Source organism: Astatotilapia calliptera, chromosome 11 (genome assembly GCF_900246225.1).
Source record: "Astatotilapia calliptera chromosome 11, fAstCal1.2, whole genome shotgun sequence".
NCBI lineage: Eukaryota > Metazoa > Chordata > Actinopteri > Cichliformes > Cichlidae > Astatotilapia > Astatotilapia calliptera.
In genome coordinates this window covers 27,960,491-27,981,876 of record NC_039312.1, presented here as the reverse complement: position 1 = coordinate 27,981,876, position 21,386 = coordinate 27,960,491, and the positions used below count along the sequence as shown (strand labels likewise).

General features: G+C 39.9%; 1 protein-coding gene across 1 annotated transcript in view; it reads right to left on the bottom strand.

Moving 5' to 3' along the window:
* Positions 1 to 12,671: 12,671 nt before the first annotated feature.
* LOC113031425 (neural-cadherin) overlaps positions 12,672 to 21,386 on the bottom strand; it is a 141,365-nt gene continuing 132,650 nt past the window's right edge. Inside the window, exons 28-34 of the mRNA XM_026183492.1 lie at positions 19,518 to 19,698; positions 18,918 to 19,084; positions 18,365 to 18,620; positions 17,766 to 17,946; positions 17,309 to 17,559; positions 15,431 to 15,588; positions 12,672 to 13,528 (exon numbers count right to left, since the gene is read on the bottom strand). Coding sequence (XP_026039277.1) covers positions 12,857 to 13,528; positions 15,431 to 15,588; positions 17,309 to 17,559; positions 17,766 to 17,946; positions 18,365 to 18,620; positions 18,918 to 19,084; positions 19,518 to 19,698 — 1,866 coding nt within the window. The 3' untranslated portion in view covers positions 12,672 to 12,856. The remainder of the gene's footprint in view (positions 13,529 to 15,430; positions 15,589 to 17,308; positions 17,560 to 17,765; positions 17,947 to 18,364; positions 18,621 to 18,917; positions 19,085 to 19,517; positions 19,699 to 21,386) is intronic.

Genomic DNA, 21,386 nt, shown 5'->3' with positions numbered 1-21,386 from the left:
TCCTGCCAACAGTATTGTGGTTAAAGGTGACGAAGGCTAAGATCAGCGTGTTCACGTTTCCATTCAGGTCTGACTCCTTTGATATGGTCAGAGAATGCAGCTCACAGGCTACCTAACTTTAAGTTTGTTTTTGTTTTGTTTTTAATATATTTAATACATATACAATTAGCAAATGTTGGTCTGAATCAGCAGCAGCTACTTCAAAACTGATTTTAGCTTGACCAAGCCCACAGATGTGCAGCAGCTGTCGTGGCTTTTCTTTTTCCTTAGACTGGTTTTGGTCTGAAAAAGAGCCAATCATTTCATATCTGGGAGTTTCACTGGTGCTATTCTAAGTGATGCCTGCTTTTGAATGGTGCTTCAGGCCATCTTCTCAGGAAGATGGACAGACTCATTTCCTGTGGTGTGTGTATTATTTTTATTTTGTTAAATCTTAATTACATTGAAAGGAACCTTTGCTCTGAAGAGCTGGATTTTGAAATTTAGTGTGATTAATGTCCCCATTTCATTTTGAATCTCAATGTGCAGACCTGCTGTAAATTGGCAAGGTGGCAAACTGCTTGATAATGAACTACACAATGAGTTTCATAGCTTCGTGGGTCAAAGGAACAATCTCCTGATTTGCTCACACCTAAATGTTTTCATGCTCGTGACCTGTTGGTGGCTTCCCCCCCCTCCCCATATTATATAAACTGTTGCAGCCTTGTTGCAGACTCTTGTTACATTCCTGTGAAACTTGATGATTGTGCAAATTTTTATTTTTTTTTTAATTTTAAGTGCTTGTATTTATTGAGCCTTAATATGTAATAGAAAAAAATGTTAATATGTAAATTCTTTCAGTGATTGAGCTCAGTTTGATCACAGCCAAAGGCAAAAGCTATTTATGATTTTTGCTGACGCCTGTTGAATTACAGTTCTTTATAATATGTTGTACACTAGCCTGTCATTAGTGCCTTTTTATGAAAATATTAACTGTATTGATACATACTTTAGGCTGAAGCAAGCCCAACGGCGTAGATCGAGTAAACCTGTGACTGGAAATCTCTGCAGTGAACCTTCCACCATGTAAACTGTACATAGAAGTCAAAACGATGAATGTTTAAAACATAAAGCAACTCTGAAATTTTTTTTTTTCTCCCTTCTTTATTGGAATGTTTTAAATAAAAGAGAGATGTGACGAAGCGAGTCTGTTTAGTTTACCGATGAAAGTTACCAAGACTTTGTTGGGAGGGCATTATTTATTTTTGCATGTACTGTGTTCATTTACATGCAACCTCACGCTAAAAACATTACTGCTAATAGGCCAGAGGGAGGTTCGGTTAGGTGCTATGCTTTCTACATTGTGTCTGGGTTTCATATTTATGTTTTAGATCATCTTGAATAATAACTCAGAAGGAAAAATATACATTGTGCATAACCTTATGTTCATTGTGGCTTCTATTCTACACAGGGTTGTTGCTTTGAGAAACAAAACCCATCCATGTGACTAATATATTTAAAATTTGGCATACCATATTGGAATATCTTCATTAAAATTGTGATAACCCTGGAAAAAGTAGAACAAAAAACAACGTGGGTTTAAAATATTCAATTTCACAAATACTCTATCCATTGATGTTCCTTTATAATGAATATATATGCATGCACACTGGAAAGCTGTCTATATATTTACATGTTCAGAAGGCTGTTGTAGTCAGCTACAACTAAACTAAAAGTAAGTTTGAAATGATATTCCAGTTTACTGAAATACTATTAAAATGATCATATACTTAAGACAAAAATGAAATAAATTTATACAGGGAAGATATGAAAAGTATTTGGGAGCATTTTAATTTATCAGAGTCACTAACTCATTTGGTTGCAAAGCCATTATAGGTTAGTGCCTTAGTTTGCAGTCTTAAGTGGTCTTGAGTCATTACAGTGTGAGATTTTTTCCTCTTTCAGTCCTAAAGGGGTGAGAACACTATATTCATATGCAGCAGCTTGTGTTATTAGAGGCCAGCTGGGCTGTTTGTGGGCTTTTAGCTTTTAACCATCTTTACAACATCTTTGTTAAGAATGATTGTGATTCAGGGGTGAAAGCTAAAAAAAAAAGCTGTGAAACACTTCTAAGGTTTCACAAACCTAACAGGGAATGTGAGGCTCTGACTGGGACATCCAACACCTTTCATGGGTGGTACAAACAACAGAGAATCATCTGCTCAGTACTGTTATATCCTTATGGTAAAATACCTTTAGGACCAATTACTCATGCAGCTTTTGTTTTTGTCTTTTCCATCTACTGAAATGCTACAGTGAGCCATCTTTGCCTCAAATAAGCATTTCTTTGAATGAAGTATAATTCTAATGTAAAGTGCAATAAAACTGCTCTGTTAGTTTTCACACTTAAGTGATGCAGGAGCGTTTGTGGTAGGCAGCGGGTGTCAGTTCAGCGTGATGTTTGTTCACAAAGCAACCTGAGAGAAAATAAAGTCTTACTTCATAGCACTCAAGTGCTAATAAGAGAGAGACAAAGAGAAGTGTTGAGTATCTATACTTAAGGATTTCATGAGTCATAAAATAAACCTGAAAACATATTGACAAGCCTCACACATATAACCTGTGACTTCCTGAGTGATTACTCATAAATAGAGCTAAAACAATTAAGTCAAAGGAAATCAACTTTTAATTACTTTAGTTAAACAGCTTTATCAAACACTTACATTAGCATGTGCATATTGTCATCTTTTTCTCCTCGTCATCTGCTTCCTGCATTACTACTACATCTCCACCCTCATTTTTACCTCATCCTATTCCACCTCACCGTAGGCCTCATCTCCTGCATCAAAGTCAGAGCTCTAACACAAGATGTGCATAAATGGCTAAACAGCAGCAACAGCTGGTTATAAGCTAACATCCCAGCTAATGTAAGGCTCAAGTGTCAGATAAACAATTTGATTACATTCTCACATCATATAGTAATTTATTCATACGATGTCCAACAATATTAGATCCACATCTAAGAAAGTTTCACTAACAGCGGTAAAAACAGCATTTTTACCAACAGAAAAGCTCAGGATATCCTCAAAATCTTCCTCATTATAGCTTTTATCAGACAGAAGTGAACTTCACTGGCTCATCGACTCCTATCGGACTCCTTTCTCAAAGTTTTACAGCCTCCTCCAGAGCAAATACACATGTACACACACTGGCAGCTGAGGTAAACGGCAGACTGATAACCTACACTCACCACTCACTGCATGTGAACAGTGGCCAGAATTTGAGGTGGTCATCAAAATATATGTTTAACTGACACAAATACATTTTATAATCCTGATTTATTGCTAATTGTTATTGTTAAAATACAGTATACGCAAAAATGATTTTTATATACAAAAAGTAGAAATGCTGTTGTGGGTGTAGTCTAAATTTAATGTTTTTGATCTCTCGACGGACTAAAATGTTTGTCCTACAGTAGTTAGGTTCATAAACTTGAATTGAAAGGGGTACTAAATTCACTAACATTGAGCAGTGAGATTTTACACGCTGTAACTTTAACTAACCTAAAGCCTGCAGTGTGGGCCTTTTACACATACACTGACATCTGTTACATTCATGTCCTTCCTGATTGTTTTCGGATGATAGCAGCCCAGGTAAACCCGTTATAGATGGCTTACCAGAGCCAATAAGGTGAACAACTAGTGCGGAGAAAGCCATAGCATCTTGTGGAGCCTTTGGTGGATTAACCTAATTTGGAAACGTTACCCGTCTTTAATCGATCCTAAAGACGTCAGAACTACAGCCATGGTTTTAGTTGCCTAAACATGTTCTTACAGTTGACCCCTAGGATTTTTTTCCCAACCCTTGCTCTCCCACTTGAATGTTGAAAGTAGGTAAAGTTGTGCCAAAACCCCTGTGATTTTTAAATGTTTAAGCTAAACTGGACATCATGTTAAACCTAAACTAATCTAACCTAACAACCTCATTGTCTTCATCCTAGAATCTAGTGATCCTGGTGTTAGGAATACACACGAACCCCTGTGCTGATGTGTGTGTTAGACATAGACTATAGTGGCAGACAGGGGCCCCTCATGTGTGTGCACCTCCCCTAGAGTGAGTGCATTGTGTGGGCCTGGGAAAGCGTGGTTTTAACCTCCTCACACACAAACTGACCCCAACACACACACAGTGCTCAGCTTAACTTAAACATGAGAGAAAATGATGAATTCTATTGCCACCATCACCCAAAAAGAAGGAAATTCACAGATACTGAGGTAAAACAAACTTAAACTCAACTGAAAGACAGAACGATCCTAAAGATTTGCTTCAGCGGCAAGAGTCGAAGGCTGACAAAGGAGGAAAGAAATGAGAGAAAAACACAAATGCATGGTCAGTTTTGTTGTTTTTCTAAAATTAAGGAAATTATTGATTAAGACCAAACATATAAATGTATTCATACCTGGATAAGTTATAAAGATAGGCGTCTGACATGATGGGTTAGAGGTGTTTCTCTATAAAGGAAAGTACTTGTAGATTAGCCAAAAATAAGCTTGTGTTTCCCAAATCATAAACTGAAGTTTATGATTTTGTAACGTTATGTCGACTTAAATTGTTGGATGAGGAGGAAGCAGACTGAGAACCTCTTGTTATAGAGGTCCAAGGCAATGCATGCTTCTGCACCACACAGTGTGTGTGAGACAGCTCTTATAGATACCTAACATAGATACTTACTCTCTAACCCTGACATTTGTTATTTTTCTCAATCTTGCAATTATTTCTCAATTTGTTGAAAGTGATCAGTTAAAAGATCCCGTTAAAAGATAATTCATTCTTAAGATATAATAAATCCAAATGTATGGTTGCACGAGGAAACAATGAGCACCTCCAGACAAAACATGAGGTCTCAAGATGTCTAAAATATCTTCACTCTCATTGGTTCACAGAGCAGCAGCTGCATCAGAGCACGATAACCTCTTTCCATTGTTTGTAACAATGCATATGCTTCATGTCACTCAATATCGGCTCTATATGTGTGTCAGATGGGGGCATTAGAGGGAGGGGGAAGGGTCTGAGGCTTTTTCCCCCCTAAAAATTATGACAGTTTTGAAAGATTTTTAAATACATGCATTTAAAACACAAAAATAAAGAATCGTGAAGTCTCATCTCAGCAGGAAGACCAGTGGTTTGGTTATTGTAAAGGAACCAAAGCCGAGTGCTGTTACATCATGGAGTGAACAAAAATTCAAGCTTAGCTGAGAGAATTCCCTCTGAAAACTGACAAACTGATAAAAAAAAAACCCTCTGAAAATGGAAAAACTACAGATCTGATGTGGTGATGCAAATTGGGGCGATCGTGGCTCAAGAGTTGGCAGTTCGTCTTATAATCGGAAGGTTGCCGGTTCGAGCTCCAGCTCTGACAGTCTCGGTCGGTGCAAGTTTCCTTGGGCAAGACACTTCACCTGTTGCCTACTGGTGGTGGTCAGAGGGCCCAGTGGCAGCCTCACCTCTGTCAGTGCGCCTCATGGTGGCTGTGGCTATAATGTAGCTTGCCATCACCAGTGTCCAGGATCATTTGTGGTGGAAAGGTTTTCCACCTAAACGATTAGTTTAATTGTTGTGCTGATTTCATTTCAGTTTTGCTCCGTTTGCCATGCTTTTAAAGTACTTCTCATTATACAGTCAAACATGTTATTAGGTACATGTAACTAGTACTGGGTTGGAGCCATTTTTGCCTAAATTCTTCAATGCAAAGATTCAATGGGGTCCTGGAAACATTCCTCAGAGGTTTTGGTCTATACTGACATGATAGCATCAAAGAGTTGCTGGAGATTTATCAGCTGCGTGTCCACAATACAAGTCTCCCATTCCAACACATCCCTGAGGTCCATCCATTTTCTTCCACTTATCCAATTAAGGATTACGGGGAGTGGGGTGGGTGAAGTCTATCCTAGCTAGAATGCAACAAGAGGCAGGGTACACCCTGGACAGGTCACCAATCTGAAACAGGTCTAACATACTGTAGACAGACAGACAGCCATTAACACTCACATCACATCACCAGTTAACCTAACCCCACTAACTGAATCTCTTTGAAGGAAGCTGGAGTCCCCAGAGATAACCCATGCAAACACGGGAGAACATGCAAGCTCCACACAGAAAGGCCCCGGCCAGATGGCGGTAACTCTGGAGGCCATTTGAGTACAGTGAATTTATTGTCATGTTCAAGAAACCAGCTTGATGATCTGAGCTTTGTGACATGGAAGTTGCCATCAGAACATAGCTACATGTGGTCGCCTTGATCGTGGCTACTTGCTTAAATGCATTGAGTTGCTGCCATGTGATTAACTGATTAGCCGTTTTTGTTAACGGGCAGTTGAGCAGGTGTACCTAACAGAGCGAGTAGTGATGCTGTAAAATGACACAAATGCATCTTTATTCCCTGTGATTACACACATTCTCGAACAAAACCAAAATGTTTTAGTGTTCGGGCTCTCCTATCCCTGCTCTTTGCTAACAGTCTATATATAATAAATAAATGTCAATTACGGTGCTTTTGTGAATATTTAAAAACCAAAAAAACGAAAATCGAACAAAAAAAACCTTGAGGTCTACTTAAACTCTTGTCTACTTTTATGCTTTCAAGGCTTCTTGCTCTTGGTAAAAGCAAGGGAAAACTGAAAAGAGCAACTTTTTAAAATGAGCATTTTAGAAATATTTTAATTTGTTTTCAAAAGATAAATCAATAAAATAAAAAAAATAAAAACAAGATGATCACACAAAAAAAGCCCTATGCAGTGTTACCTATTACCACGTGGTGGCAGCATTGCGCCATATGTGTAAATGGAAACTTACTGTGATCTCTCTTTCTATGTGTACAGTTAGGTTTTTGAGCTTTATACATTGAAAACGTAAAACACGATCTCCCACTATGTGTGTACAAAGGTCTGGTCAGCTCTTACAGGAAAACACATCGAGTCCCACTCTAAGTAACGAATGCTATGATTCATAAAACAAATCTTTGAATCGTTGTGAGCCATTTCTGAAGTACTATCATGCCAGTGCAGCAATGACAGTATATGATTTTTAATGTATGAATGTTTTTCTGTGATTAAATGGGAGTAAATGCAATAAACCACCACTTTCTAAAGCTGAATCTAGATCCAAATCTCTCAGAAAGATACATGGACAGCTTCAAGGATTTTTTTTTAAATGTCCTTTTATCCTTTATACTAGCTTTCTTATTTTATTTAGTTATTTTTCAACTTGTTCTCTTACCAGAGAGAGTTTGGGGGGGGGGGGGGGGGGGGGGGGAGAGAGAGAGAGAGAGAGAGAGAGAGAGAGAGAGAGTAAAATCACTGAACAAAGACACCAACATATAAATCATGTTCTTGGGAAGAAAAGTTTTTCTTTTTAATTAAAAGTCACATACAAAAGGAATATTCCACATTAGGTTGCTATAAAACGTTCATTTGTACATCTTATTATACAGATCAGCACAGCTCTGTGGTAAATGACACTTTAAACCTTTACTCTAATAAATGCATATGAATTCAATAAAAATGTTCACGCATCTGTGTTAAACAAAATTCAACAGATGTTGCACACATACAGGTCAAAACATCTGAAGCGTCACAATAGTTTATAAAAAGACACCTGTGTTATTCTATTTGGATGCATAGCTTTAAGTACAGTTCTTACAAGGCTTTTTTAAACATTTTTTTAAAATTCATTATCCAAAAGAAGGGGGGAAACCACTGAATTGAAAACGTCTTATCTGTAGAATCTGTCTACGCAGTAAAAATCTCAGAGCCTAGCAGGCAAATATACTGGCTTTTGAATAAAAAAAAAAATTCTGACTGTATCTGGAAGAAAACCATGACTTAAGTGCAAAATCTTTAAAATATCAGGAAATGTTTATCTATGTTGCCATTTTTGCTGGCTGAGGATTGAGTTACGCCGAGTTCTGTGATTGTACTTTACTTGCTCAGACTTCCTCCACAGGTTTTCTCACTCTCTCTATTTAAAAACTACATTCATCAGGCGCTGTAATGACAATATACTTAGCCAAGAGGTAGGCTGGAAAACAACCATCAGACACGACACTGATCTGCAGCCAGAACCAATAAACATTTGGCTGCTTTAAAAGTTGAAGAAGGAAAAGCTGGTGTCCTGTTGTGCACACGAGAGAAGTCTGACCTCTCCTGTTCTGCTCCTCATTTATCAGGGAAATCATCTAAGAAATTTACCGTCAAAGGATGGCAGCAAAAAAACATCAGGTAGCTTCAAAAGGAACAGAACAAAATGCTTGTGCTCCAAATCAAACAGCCCATTTTACAGATATGGAATATGAGAAGATTATTAAGTGGCCACTAAATAAAAACAGGGAATCAGTGCTGGATTTAAGAGAGTTTAGGTCAGGTTTGCAAGAACAGAAATTCTCAGTGTTACTCACTTTGAGCAGTGCTCATTGGCTCAAGTTTGGTCACTTTGTAATGGTTATATTCAAAACAGCGCTGATTTATTAGCTGCAGAGCATTCCGTGCACACGCACTTGATTTTCTGCTACAACATGTATAAAGTTTTAATAGAAATGGTAGAAGCTCGTTCTGCATACTTATTAGTTTTTTAGATGCTGCAAATACTTTAAACTGGAAGTTTATGAGCCCCACTCTTAATTTTTCCTAACAAGTAAGCAGTTTAACAGTGGCCATGTGACATCAATAAAGTTATATACTGTTAAAAAAATTTTAAACAACACAATACAGACGTCTTGAGTCACCGTCTTTATATTTTGCTTCCAAGCATGGTGGTGCTGAGAAATACTTCTACAAAGTTTTCCAAAGGTCTTCCAGAGTTTTTCTTTGGGCACTGGCTGTTTTTTCCATTCATTTTCAGTTCAATCCTTGTACCCGACTACTTTCAGGGGAAGGCTGTTTTCTTTGTTTGGCCATATATATGAATGATTGAAGCATAAAAGGCACCAAACTCGAGGGATGAAGCAGTGTTGTGTTCATAAAACCATCAGACCTGTTTCCATTGAGACAACTAACAGACAACTTAGCAAAGAACCAGTTCTAGTTACAATTCATCTTACAGCCATCGATAAAGCATGGTGGAGGCTGTGTCATTGTTTTAGGCTTTCGATTTAGCCAGTGTAGTAGGAGTCATAGCCTGGCCTTCCTAGAGCCGGAGCTTTAACATTACTGAATAATCATTCTGACAGAAGAGCCAACGTCAAACGAATATGTGGAATAACTGGAATGAAGAATAAAGGTGGTCTTATTGAATATTGACTTTCAAACACTGCTTATCAATTTCCAAGCAAAATATAAAGAAAAGAAGACTTTTGCACAGTACTGTATTTTAGTAGGATTACTTTATAAGAGAAAGACTTGCATATACTGAATATCCTGCATTTTCATAAAAGAAACAAAGTAAGTAATTTTTGCCTATTTGTTAAAAGCCATCTTCACATGTATCACAACTTTCACTTCCAGCTCACAGCAATGTCTAAGCGTGACTTAGTTTCAGTACCTCTGGCTGTCATGTTGATTTCCAAATGGATTCACAGTTGCAGTGTTTATATTTGACAGCAGTTCAGCCTTCGGAAACACTGGTCTAACAGGGTGCTCCCTGTTTTTTTTTTTTTTTAGAAAAAGCAAAAACATTAACAGTGCACGACCAACTGCAAGTGAAAAGAAGCTTCTGGGGAGTTTCTACATGGGGGTTACAAAAATAATGTCATCTGAAAACATACTAGCAAAGCTCATTTTACACGGTGGAGACGCTGTAGGCTGCAAAGTGTTTCACTTGGTGAACTCACAAGGCTTTTAATTGTTAACTTTCTACGTCTTACTTGAAGATGGAGAACTGACTTGCCTGCTAGTGCAACAAGAACGGCAAAGAGAAATGCACGCTGGTTACTGGAAGGTTTTTTTGAGGTCAGGTTAATCTGTGGAAACGCAGAGGGTAGAGAAGCAAAAAAGATATTTCTTAGGAAAATAAAAGTGTAGAATAAAAGCTTGACCTTGGTAGTGCTTCTGTATGAAATTGAGTTTTTGTTTACAGCTGTGGAGCTGCACAGGAGGGTCAAAATAAAAAAATTGCCATGCCAAAGATAAAAAGATTCAAATAGTACTTTAAAATTCCCTGAAAGAAGAACTCGGAGCTGTCTTTGTTAGATTTCTACATCAAGTCCTTCTTACCAGACTGTTTCTCTAAATACAAAGCTCCCCTCATTCTGAACATTTCTGACATAATTTGATGTTATATTCCTCCAGAAAAGAGAAACTTTTGACCTTGAAAGTCTCCATTTTCCATGGAACGAAAAACAGCAACCCACAAACTGCCCTGATAATTAAATAAACAGAGTACACCGCTTCTAAAAGGAAGAAGTACAAGCAAAATAAATAAAAGCTGAGTGATGTATTCCTGTGTTAAGCTCAAAGATGAACTGGTAACCTCGGTTTTGAAGAAACACGAGGATCACATAATGAACCTCGCGCCCTGAAAGTGTCTCAGCTTTTCTGTGGCGATTAATCTACACGGGGGGAACAGAGCTGCTGCGTTCCTGCCCCACCTGAGAGAGATTTTTTGTTTCATATCAGGTAAGATGTGATAATATTCAATCCCATTTGTGCCACAAACATACCGAGAATCAATTTAGAGATAAGACACTCTTTCTTTTTTTGTTTTAGTGGTGTGTTTTGAAGAAACACCGTGGTGGAGCTTGCACTGAAATAAATGAATACACAAAAAACTCGAGAAGGTCAGTGAGAATGAAGGAAATGCCTGCCAATTGCCTTTTATTTGAATTGTCTCCATTTTTTTCCAAAGTTAAAACATCAGAGTAATGCGATTACAGCTGTAAGTCTGCACTTACAGTTGCGATTTATGACTTTGGTGACATTTCTCAGTTTGGTTTACTCACTTTAAAGTTTCTCTGCCCAGATTTCCTGTTTGCTCCACATGACACAGTGACCACAGCATTACAGACAGTGGCTGGACCAGCGTCCTTAAGGGCTGGCAGCCAATCCATCCATCCATCCATCCATCCATTCGCTTCCGCTTATCCTTTTCAGGGTCGCAGGGGTTGCTGGAGCCTATCCCAGCTGTCATAGGGCGAGAGGCGGGGTACACCCTGGACAGGTCGTCAGTCTGTCGCAGGGCCAACACACAGGGACAGACAACCATTCGCACTCACATTCACTCACACATTCACACAATGGCAATTTGGATTTTCCAATTAACCTATCCCCTCAAGCTGCATGTCTTTGGACGGTGGGAGGAAGCCGGAGTACCCGGAGGGAACCCACGCAAACACGGGGAGAACATGCAAACTCCACACAGAAAGACCCCAGCCTGATGTTGGAATTGAACTCAGGACCTTCTTGCTGTGCGGCAACAGTGCTAACCACCGTGCCACCGTGCTGCCCTTATCACTCAATCATGAGTGATAATTCTAAGTAACCAATCAAACTCTCCAAAGCCATACAAGTGTTTTCAATCATTGGGGCAGACTGAACATCCTTCTTGTTGTTACCTTAGCTTTGTAGCGTATCTGCCTGACGCAGCCAAATGTCTTTCTGTTCTTTTTTTTAACTAAACCAGTCAATATTTTTAAAAAAAATGATACGTTACAATACAAATAATTCTTTTTCATGCGCTGGTAATAACTTCAATATCAGTGAAAGTAAAATTTAGTTTATTAGATGTTCATGATACTTAAGTAAAGAACTTTGATGTTGTCTTAAGAGCTTAAAAATAAGTGAATTGAACTGAAAGAAGCCTCTTGGAAACGAGGTGAAATGTTTCCAAAAAGTCCAGGTTTCAAGCTCTTACACAGACACGATTTATGTTGATAACCATTTGTTAAAAACTGTAAGAGTAAATACAAGTATGCAAACATATTTCTTTGGTCAGTTACTCTGATTTGTTTCTTTCCTTCTTGTACTTGCATGGCCCAACGTGTCAGGAGTTCTGAAGGATTTACAGATGGCTTTTGCACATGTCATCCCAAAAACATGGTGATTTTTTTTATCTCTCTGTTGATAAAAGTTTCTGGTTCATGGAGTGCTAAAAAGACTCATGTGCCAACAAATTCAGAATCCGACTTTATCTATCCATTCAGATTCCTGTAAGATTGTGCAAATTTGCACATATTAAGATATAATGCCTCACTTGCATATTGAAACATTATATCCTTAATGTAAATAATGATCTGGGTAAATTTCATGTTGATCTATGAGTTTTTACCCTGTTTACCTGGACGATGCATGATATCTGTCATTTATCACCTGTTTCTACTTGTAAAACTCTCTTGAATAACTGCTGCTGCTGAGGGCTCATCCCTGTCAGACAACTCTAATAAGAATGCACAGTCCTCCCAGCTTTGCTTCTTCTGCCTCATTCATTGTTTTTCTGTTCTTAATTGCTTCTTTATGCCTCGTTATTTTTAATTAATGTGGCAAGCTCATCTTGCTTCACTAAACTCTGACATGAACCATAATCTGACATTTAATTAGCCAAAAGAACTGAAAATATCACTTGTTTGGACCAGTTTGCTTAGAGACCTTTGTAGAAACCACAAACTGTAAAGGTTTACAGCTGAAAAGGTGAAAAAAGGTAGATTTGTTCAGGCCAAAAAAATTCAAATTTGTATGTCTTTAGAACAGTGAGTATATTTATATATATTTCAACATCAGAAAATTAATATTAAAACACATATTTTAAACATATTCCCAGCCATACAAAACAATACCTGACCAGCCATCCTTGTTTTGATTTTTTTTTTAAATTTGACAAGATCACAGCACTGAGTCCCTTTCCACTGTGGCAAATGTTCTATGAGTGTGTACTTGTATTTGGGTAGCACCCCCTAATGGTGATGTGGCAGGGGGTCATGGCTGTGGCTCCTCTGTATGTACGCCATTGCATCCCTGTATGTGAGGGTCAGCTGTGGTCGGTCGTACATCTCACTGAGTGCCTGAAACTTTGGGCCCCACCGCGAGAGTCTGTCATAAACAAAACCTCCATCATCTTCCTCCTCTTCCCCGTCGTCCTGATCACCGTCGCCTGTGTTGATGTTTCTATGGGACACTGCGGACCCCAGTGAACTAAGGCTTCCTGCCGACGACCCGGAGCCTTCCACGCACCAGACGTGGTAGGCGTCTGGCGGGAAAGCCTCATTGTCATTGTCTGCCTCCCAAATGATTCGCGCCACGTAGCTTCTAAAGTCCACGTGGGAGCGTGAGCCAGGCGGGGCATCAGTGTAACTGCCTACGTCGCTTGTCTCCACGTCTCTGTTTACATGAGCAGTGTAATTAGCGTAGGTTGCATCGCTGGTATAGTTGGCGTTGGCGGCATGCTGATGGTGGTGGTGATGTGGGATGCTGAGGTAGGGAGCACCTGAGCTGCACGAGGAACTGGATGGATGAACCTCTTCCTGGGAGCCCGGTGAGGATTTGATGAGCGGAGCGGTCGTGCAGGAGGATGACTGAGACAAACTGGAGCACAGTGGACGCTTCAGCTCTGTGATGTCATAACCGTTCTGGAAGGACGGAGGAAAAAAGAAGATACATGGGTACCGATTAAATCTGATGCTTAATTTTAAAAATTGTATTTTTTTACTGTAGTGCCCCTAGTGGTCAAATAATATAATTCCACATTTTGGTTTTACAACTTCAGGAAGGGGTGCTAGGCGAGTTCATACACCAAGTCTGGTCATAATACATGAAAGATGCTAAGACATGACATGACTTCGTGTCTGAAGTCATGTCATGCCATTGACCACTGTCAACTGGGTTTTTCGAATTTAACTTGGTCTGATGGTGGGTCACTTAATTACACAAATGGTTCCAGCTTTGGTGGCCCTTGAATGCTAAAAACAAATTAGATAACTTGTTTACATTATACATGCTTCCCTTAGGCAGCATCATTAGAAGACATAGCATACATTTTCACTGCTATGCAGATGACACCCAGCTCTATCTGTCCATGAAGCCAGATAACACACACCAATTAGTTAAACTGCAGGAATGTCTTAAAGACATAAAGACCTGGATGGCCGCTAACGTTCTGCTTCTTAATTCAGATAAAACTGAGGTTATTGTACTCGGCCCTGAAAATCTTAGAAATATGGTATCTAACCAGATTCTTACTCTGGATGGCATTACCTTGGCCTCCAGTAACGCTGTGAAGTCATTTTTGACCAGGACATGTCCTTCAATGCACATATTAAACAAATATGTAAGACTGCTTTCTTCCATTTGTGCAACATCTCTAAAGTTAGAAATATCCTGTCTCAGAGTGACGCTGAAAAACTAGTTCATGTATTTATTACTTCCAGGCTGGACTACTGCAATTCATTATTATCAGGATGTCCAAAAAACTCACTGAAAAGCCTTCAGCTAATCCAAAATGCTGCAGCAAGAGTACTGACAGGGACTAGAAAGAGAGAGCAGATTTCTCCTGTTTTGGCTTCCCTTCATTGGCTTCCTGTTAAATCCAGAATTGAATTCAAAATCTTGCTCCTCACATACAAGGTCTTAAATAATCAGGCCCCATCTTATCTTAATGACCTTGTAGTACCATATCACCCTATTAGAGCACTTCGTTCTCGCTCTGCAGGCCTACTTGTTGTTCCTAGAGTATTTAACAGTAGAATGGGAGGCAGAGCCTTCAGTTTTCAGGCCCCTCTTCTGTGGAACCAGCTTCCAGCTTGGATTCGGGAGACAGACACTATCTCTACTTTTAAGATTAGGCTTAAAACTTTCCTTTTTGCTAAAGCATATAGTTAGGGCTGGACCAGGTGACCCTGAATCCTCCCTTAGTTATGCTCCAATAGACGTAGGCTGCCGGGGGATTCCCATGATGCATTGAGTTTTTCCTTTCCAGTCACCTTTCTCACTCATTATGTGTTAATAGACCTCTCTGCACTGAATCATATCTGTTATTAATCTCTGTCTCTCTTCCACAGCATGTCTTTGTCCCGTTTTTCTTCTCTCACCCCATCCGGTCGCAGCAGATGACCCCGCCCCTCCCTGAGCCTGGTTCTGCTGGAGGTTTCTTCCTGTTAAAAGGGAATTTTTCCTTCCCACTGTCGCCAAAGTGCTTGCTCATAGAGGGTCATATGATTGTCGGGTTTTTCTCTGTATCTATGAAGCACCTTGAGGCGACTGCTGTTGTGATTTGGTGCTGTATAAATAAAATTGAATTGAATAACTGTTCCCAATTAGCGTGCCAAATTTCAAAACTTACTTACAAAGAAGAAGAAGAAACACTGGTTAGTTGTGGCCTCAAACACAGGATGTTTGTAGACTATTATTTGATTACCTGAGATGCTAAAATGCATTTTTGACGGTGAGGCCTTGATTCTTAAAAAAAAATCAACTGTCATGTAAAATGCAGAACATTGTATCCATTTATTGTGTGTGTGTTTGGTTCTGTGTACCTGGTCCTGCTCTCCTCCTCCCTCTTCATTGTAGTTGAGAATGTTTTCTCGGATGTCCTCCCAGCTCTCATGCTCAGCAGGGATGTGGTAAACTCCTCGCTTCCTGAACTTATTTCGGCTGCCTTTTTGGTTCCACACTGTCACTGCCACCAGCACCGCTGAGCGCACACACACACACACACACACATGCACAGAGGAGGATGGTATGAATATGCATCTCTTCGTAAATGTGCTTCTGCACCACCGGGACAGACATTAGTTTCCTTCCTGTATATTTGAAGCAGTGGCTCATTAAAGCTGCTCTGTGGAGTCATTTAGCCTCAATAAATCAGTACCAAGTTCATTTAGAAACATTAGTATAATTACGGCAAACAGGTGAAAAATAAATGAGGCAGCCATTGGGAAGAGTATCAAATTCTAACAGCTTTCTACGCAGCATTTTTATTGAGACTACAAGGTCATTTGTGTTTCAAAAATCACCTAGAAGATATTTAATCTGTTCATGCGAGACGAAATGAAGGCTTCTGATGGAAAAACACAAACCATAACACAGTAGGTGTGAAGCTGAGGGAAACAACCGTTCACTGGTTAGATTAAGTTGACTTATGAACAGCTTAAGGGGCGAATGGTTATTTTGTAACATTTATTTAACTGAATTCTCTTTGCGTCACCACAGCTTGTATTTTTAATGATTAGTGCTCCCAGAAAAAACTGTTGATCTTCAAACAGTAAAGGTCTGCAGTGGAGATTCGACCTGACCGGGCTGGATGTATGCACACACTTTTTTGCCAGCTTCCATCTATCTAAATAAGTTTAATTTCTGTTGATTATGCTGCCAGTGTCACTCAGAGATGAGTCATCACATGACTCATACTGAAGTCAGATGTGAGTCATACATTTGGCAAATTTCATCTCCTCCTACCGTAAGCCTCTGGTCGTAACCTGAATCTCTCAGCCAAGACTCTGATGGTCATACCACAATCTCGGCTCATAACCAAGGCGATCTGGCTTTTTCTGTCAGGGCCCTCACTCTTTTGAATATTCTTCCCTCTTTAAAGACACTTTTTTTTGTGAGCATGCTTCTTCTGTGCCTCTAATTTAAGTTATGCTGATATTCTCCTTTATAATTGTTCTATCAACTTCTACTGCTGAATCTTTATTTTAGTTAACCAGTTTGTGGAAATTTGGATTTTCTTTATTCCCCACTTTTAATCTTCTTGTGCTGCCAGGATTCCAACAACTAATATTGTTTCATCTTTATCTCCTCTTAAAGCATGAGTGCTGTCACCCAGGTTGGCACGTGCTGAGATGTGACCCTCTGTTTTCTGAGACAGAGAACATTAACCTTTTTCTCCCTCACACAAGACTTTGTCCAGCTCACTTCAGCCTCTTATTTCTGACTGGCTTCCTCTTATAAATAGAAAATTTGAAAAGTAGGTGGGAGGGGCTTGAGAGATTGTTACCCACCCTCCCTGAAATCATCAAGAGTCAAAAGTAGAAAAAACCCCCAGTCTATCTTAGAGCGGTCTACAAAGAACACTTGTACACATGCTGATCTCATTTACTGAAACATTAATCACAACAGAAACGAAACAATTATAGATAAATTTGCAGAGTTTCAAAATAACCACAGTTTTAATATAAACTACTAATATGCCATCATACTTTCCTGGAAACAAAACAACAACATAAATATTTCCCGTACTGTTAGTTATATTGTGTAATTCATGACAACATCAGAGTTTATTGTGTGAGGTTTGATTTAGTTCAGTAAATTATGTGTCATTCAGATGACTATAAACCAAAGAACTTTAGCAAAGTTTACCTCATCGTACTCTCTCTTAATTTCATTCTGTTAATGACTCTCTTTGCTCTTACCGAAGAAGACGAGCAGACACATGCTGATGGCCAAGATGGAGCTGGGGCTCAGAGCGGGCAGCCGGTGACCTTTGACCTGCCCCAGCTCGCAGCGTTGACCCCTGAAACCCTCCTGACATCGGCACCGGTAGCTATCGGGTGAAAGCGGCTGGCAGACACCACCATTACGGCAGGAAGAAAGTCCACAGGGCGACGGCGCGCAACGCTGCTGACCTGAGTCGTCAGTCACGGTTACCTGACTACCAGGACACCTGGGACATGATGGAGAGCAGGACAGATGACAACGTTAGTTAGATGTGGCACTAAAATGGAAATAAATTCTTGGAAAACTTTATGCGTGACCTCATAGGAAAGACAAAAAACTTTTAAGAAACAAAACTGCTAAAAGAATGAATTAATAGCTTCCCACCAGTGGAAGCTATATAAGTGTGCTGCTTTGCGTTTGTGTGTCATTTACTTGCACTGGTGTTTCCTCCATAAGTCGACGCACCGCAGCGGGCTGCGGCAGGGCTGGCTGCTGCAGGCATTGCTAGAGCACCCTGAGGTGACACCACGTCTCTCCAGCACCGTCACCAGGTCCCGGCTCTGGCCATCCAGAGGCAGGACGTGACCATTAAATCGAACATCCCGCAGACAACCTGTTTGCCAAAAATTCCTGTTTAGCATTGCGTCCAATATGGTTTTTAAGATAAACTATTCAAAAATAATGCACTTGTGATGTAATGAGTGAAACTCAAAAGCTAAACTAACTAATTGCAATGCTTTATCTTGAAAGAACAATTAACACAAAAACTTAAGGAAAACACAATCATTGCTTCATTTCTGAGTTATCTCTGAATTAAGCATCTGCACAGCTATAAAATATTTAAAAACTGAATTCTAAGTTTTCTGGTAACATTGTGAAAGCAAGAATAAATCCGAAGAGAAACACAGTGTATTTCAAGAATTTAAATACTTGTTGCCATGGCTGTCAGGCACTTAAGAGTCATTTTACTCCATTCAGAACTCACTTGAATAAACAAAGACTTTTTTTCTGAAATTAGATTCAGCTCTCACCCTGGAAGTCAGCCTTGTCTGGTCCATTACCAACCATTAGGCTGGATGGATGAACCACGATCTCCCTGCGGCTCCCCAGGCGGGCCTGCACTTCCCTCGAGCCCCCGCCGTGCTCTAACCGCAGGGTAAACATGTTGTCATAGCGACTGAGGCTGACCAGGACCCACTGCCCGACATCCACCCGCTGGCCGGGAAGCCGCAAAGCGTGAGCGCCGTCACCAAGGTTGGCACGTACTGAGATGTGACCCTCTGTGATCTGAGACAGAGAAGAACATAAACCTTCGAAAAAAAGCTGCTGCTCGGGGATTTAAATTCTCGCAACAAAATCTGTCATGTGGGGAAGTAAAAACTGCCACCCATTGAAAATGCATTCATTATCTAAAAATGGTGCAGTAAAAGTGCAGTATTTGATAAAATGGTTAAATGTTCTTTAAGAAAAAGTGAGATTATCTTGATAAGTGGATGCTGTTTAAACTGTGATATAAGCAGGCTTATTTTTGAGGATAGCTATCATGTGAAAGGTTAGTCATTGTTGTTCTACAGGTGGACTGACCTCCAGTACGATGTATTCATTGGTCTCCCGGGACGTCACAGACAGCAGGGTCCCTGAGGTGGCTCTGGTTCGGACGAGCAGCTGAATGTTTGTGCGTCGGGAGATGCCGCCTCCTCTGAGCTGAAAGCGCACCACACTGCCCGAATCGAAGGAGAACTCTGGCATGGCTGAGGGGGGAGGAACATATAAATGTTTAAATTGTTTCACACAAAAGGACGAACTTGAACTATTAATCTTCTTTGCAGACTGAAAACAAAACATGTACACATAAGGAGGTAATTGTTTTTCACAGACTGTTTGGCCTGACTGCTCTCAGTCAGATCTAACAGGTACAACACTGACTGCTTCAGCAGCTTAATAATTGTGACATCCACAGCAGGATGTCACAATTATTAAGCTGACCACAGAGCCCTGGAAAAGGAGTCAGACTCTCTGTGTGTGCTATTTTAGGCTGACGGGCTTTCTTTGCTCCGAAGTTTCACAGCTTTTATGAAGGTTTCTAAAATTTCCAAGGTCCATAGATCTAATTCTGTATTCCCAAAACTAAAGATTTAAAAGAGGAAACTGCACTGATATGGACTGAAACGCTCTGACCCTCACCCCTGTCACACTTGTGCCCCGTGTATCCAGCGTGGCACTCGCAGCTGAACGAGCCCCAGTCTGCGAGGCAGGTTGCGTGAATCCCACATGAGGGTCCCGCCGCCGTTACGCACACGCCGTCTGTGAGCTTACAACCTGGGGTGCTGTCCACACTCTCACCGGGAGATGCCAAATCATACACCTAAGGGACAACAAAAGAAAGGAGGGAGATGATTATTTGTTGAAAAAAAATATTTACACAAATTTTCTTTTATATCCAGCAAACTTTCGTCACATGCTTTACAAAGGAACCCAGTGCTGCCTCTGGTCATGTGATCCAGGCTGCGCACACAGCCAAGTATAGATCAGAGAAGTTTTTTTTTGTTTGTTTTTTTTAAAAATTCTACCGTTTTCCTTCTTTATATCTGAAATAGAACAAAGACCAAATTTGACATGCACTGAATTTCTAAATGTGCCCATTCTTTCTGGTTGGCAGCCATTTTCGTGCTGTGTCAATCTACCTTAATGCATGAGCTACAAAAATGTGTTTTGAATTTTTCTGAGGGAATCAAGAAACCAGCTTTGATTACAGAACAAAGAAAAGCATGTAAGGCGGGGGGTTCTGTTTCTGTCTCTTTTAAGGTTTTAAAAGCCTCTTTCTACTGTCATAAAAATTTGGCTTTGAAAAGTGAAACTAAAGGGGTTCCTCCTCAATGGAGCATGAATGTGCTCAGCAAACCTCCCACAGTTCCTCACACAATATTTCTTCTACATAAAAAACAAAAACAAAAAGACCCCAATTGCTTCCTAATGGTGGCGCCAGTTGAGTCATTGTATCAACACTGTAATTGATCATTTTTGAAACGTGATTTAAAAATGTTGGGCTGTATGTTGTTGATGCAGAGCTTTGAGCTTTGTGAAGCTGTGAGGCTTCAAGTGTGCTAATCTAGTTTAAAGTGGAGCTATTATGGGTTTCTTATCTTCTGTCATATACAGTTGGATCCATAATTTTTTGGACAATGATGCAATCTATTGTAATTTTGCATCTGTATATAACCCCACTGGATTTTAAAGCAAACACTCAGGCTTTCAGCTTTATTTCAAGGGGAGTAAGAAAAAGTATATCTTTAACTGTGTAGGAATTACAGACTTTTTTTTTTTACATATACAAAGTCATACCAATTTCAGAGGCTAAAAATAATCAGATTGACAAGCAGTCTGATAAGGCCAGCTCTCGGCTCTTGATGATGATTAATATTGTCATCTCAGGCCCACAGCTCTGGCTATGAGCACAGAATCTCCACCCACCTGATGTTCAAACCTTCTGTTTATAGAAGTAAACCAATGAGAAGAAAGCTGGCTTAAAGGAAGCGTGAGGAGCCAAAAGGGCTTCTTTCAGACAAATGATGAACCGAGGGGCTGTACCAGTTCCCAGCATTAGATAAATAAGGATTCATTTGAGCTGATTTGAGCAAAACTCGTCAAGCACCAAATAACAAAAAGATATAGCTCGAAATGAGCATAGAAAAAATATTTATGTCTATAAGTTTAAATTGATTTAATTTGAACTTGGTACAAAATAACAGCTAGAGGATGGAAAATACGCTGATACCTTCATGCTGGGTTATGCCAACTTACCATATTTAGAAAGAATAAATGTAGCCAAACCTTTAATTACTCACAGAGGACTTTTGATGCATGCTGAAGGCAACAATAGGCAGGTTTTCTCTCAAGATCAGTGTCTCTGCTTCTGTGGTTACTGCATGAGCTCACAAACTGGGGATCTTGTACATGTATATTTATTGATCTTGAATGTATGAAAACATTAAATAAACCCCATAGCACGGTTAGAACATATGACCTCTATGCTCACAGGGCACAGCTCCATCA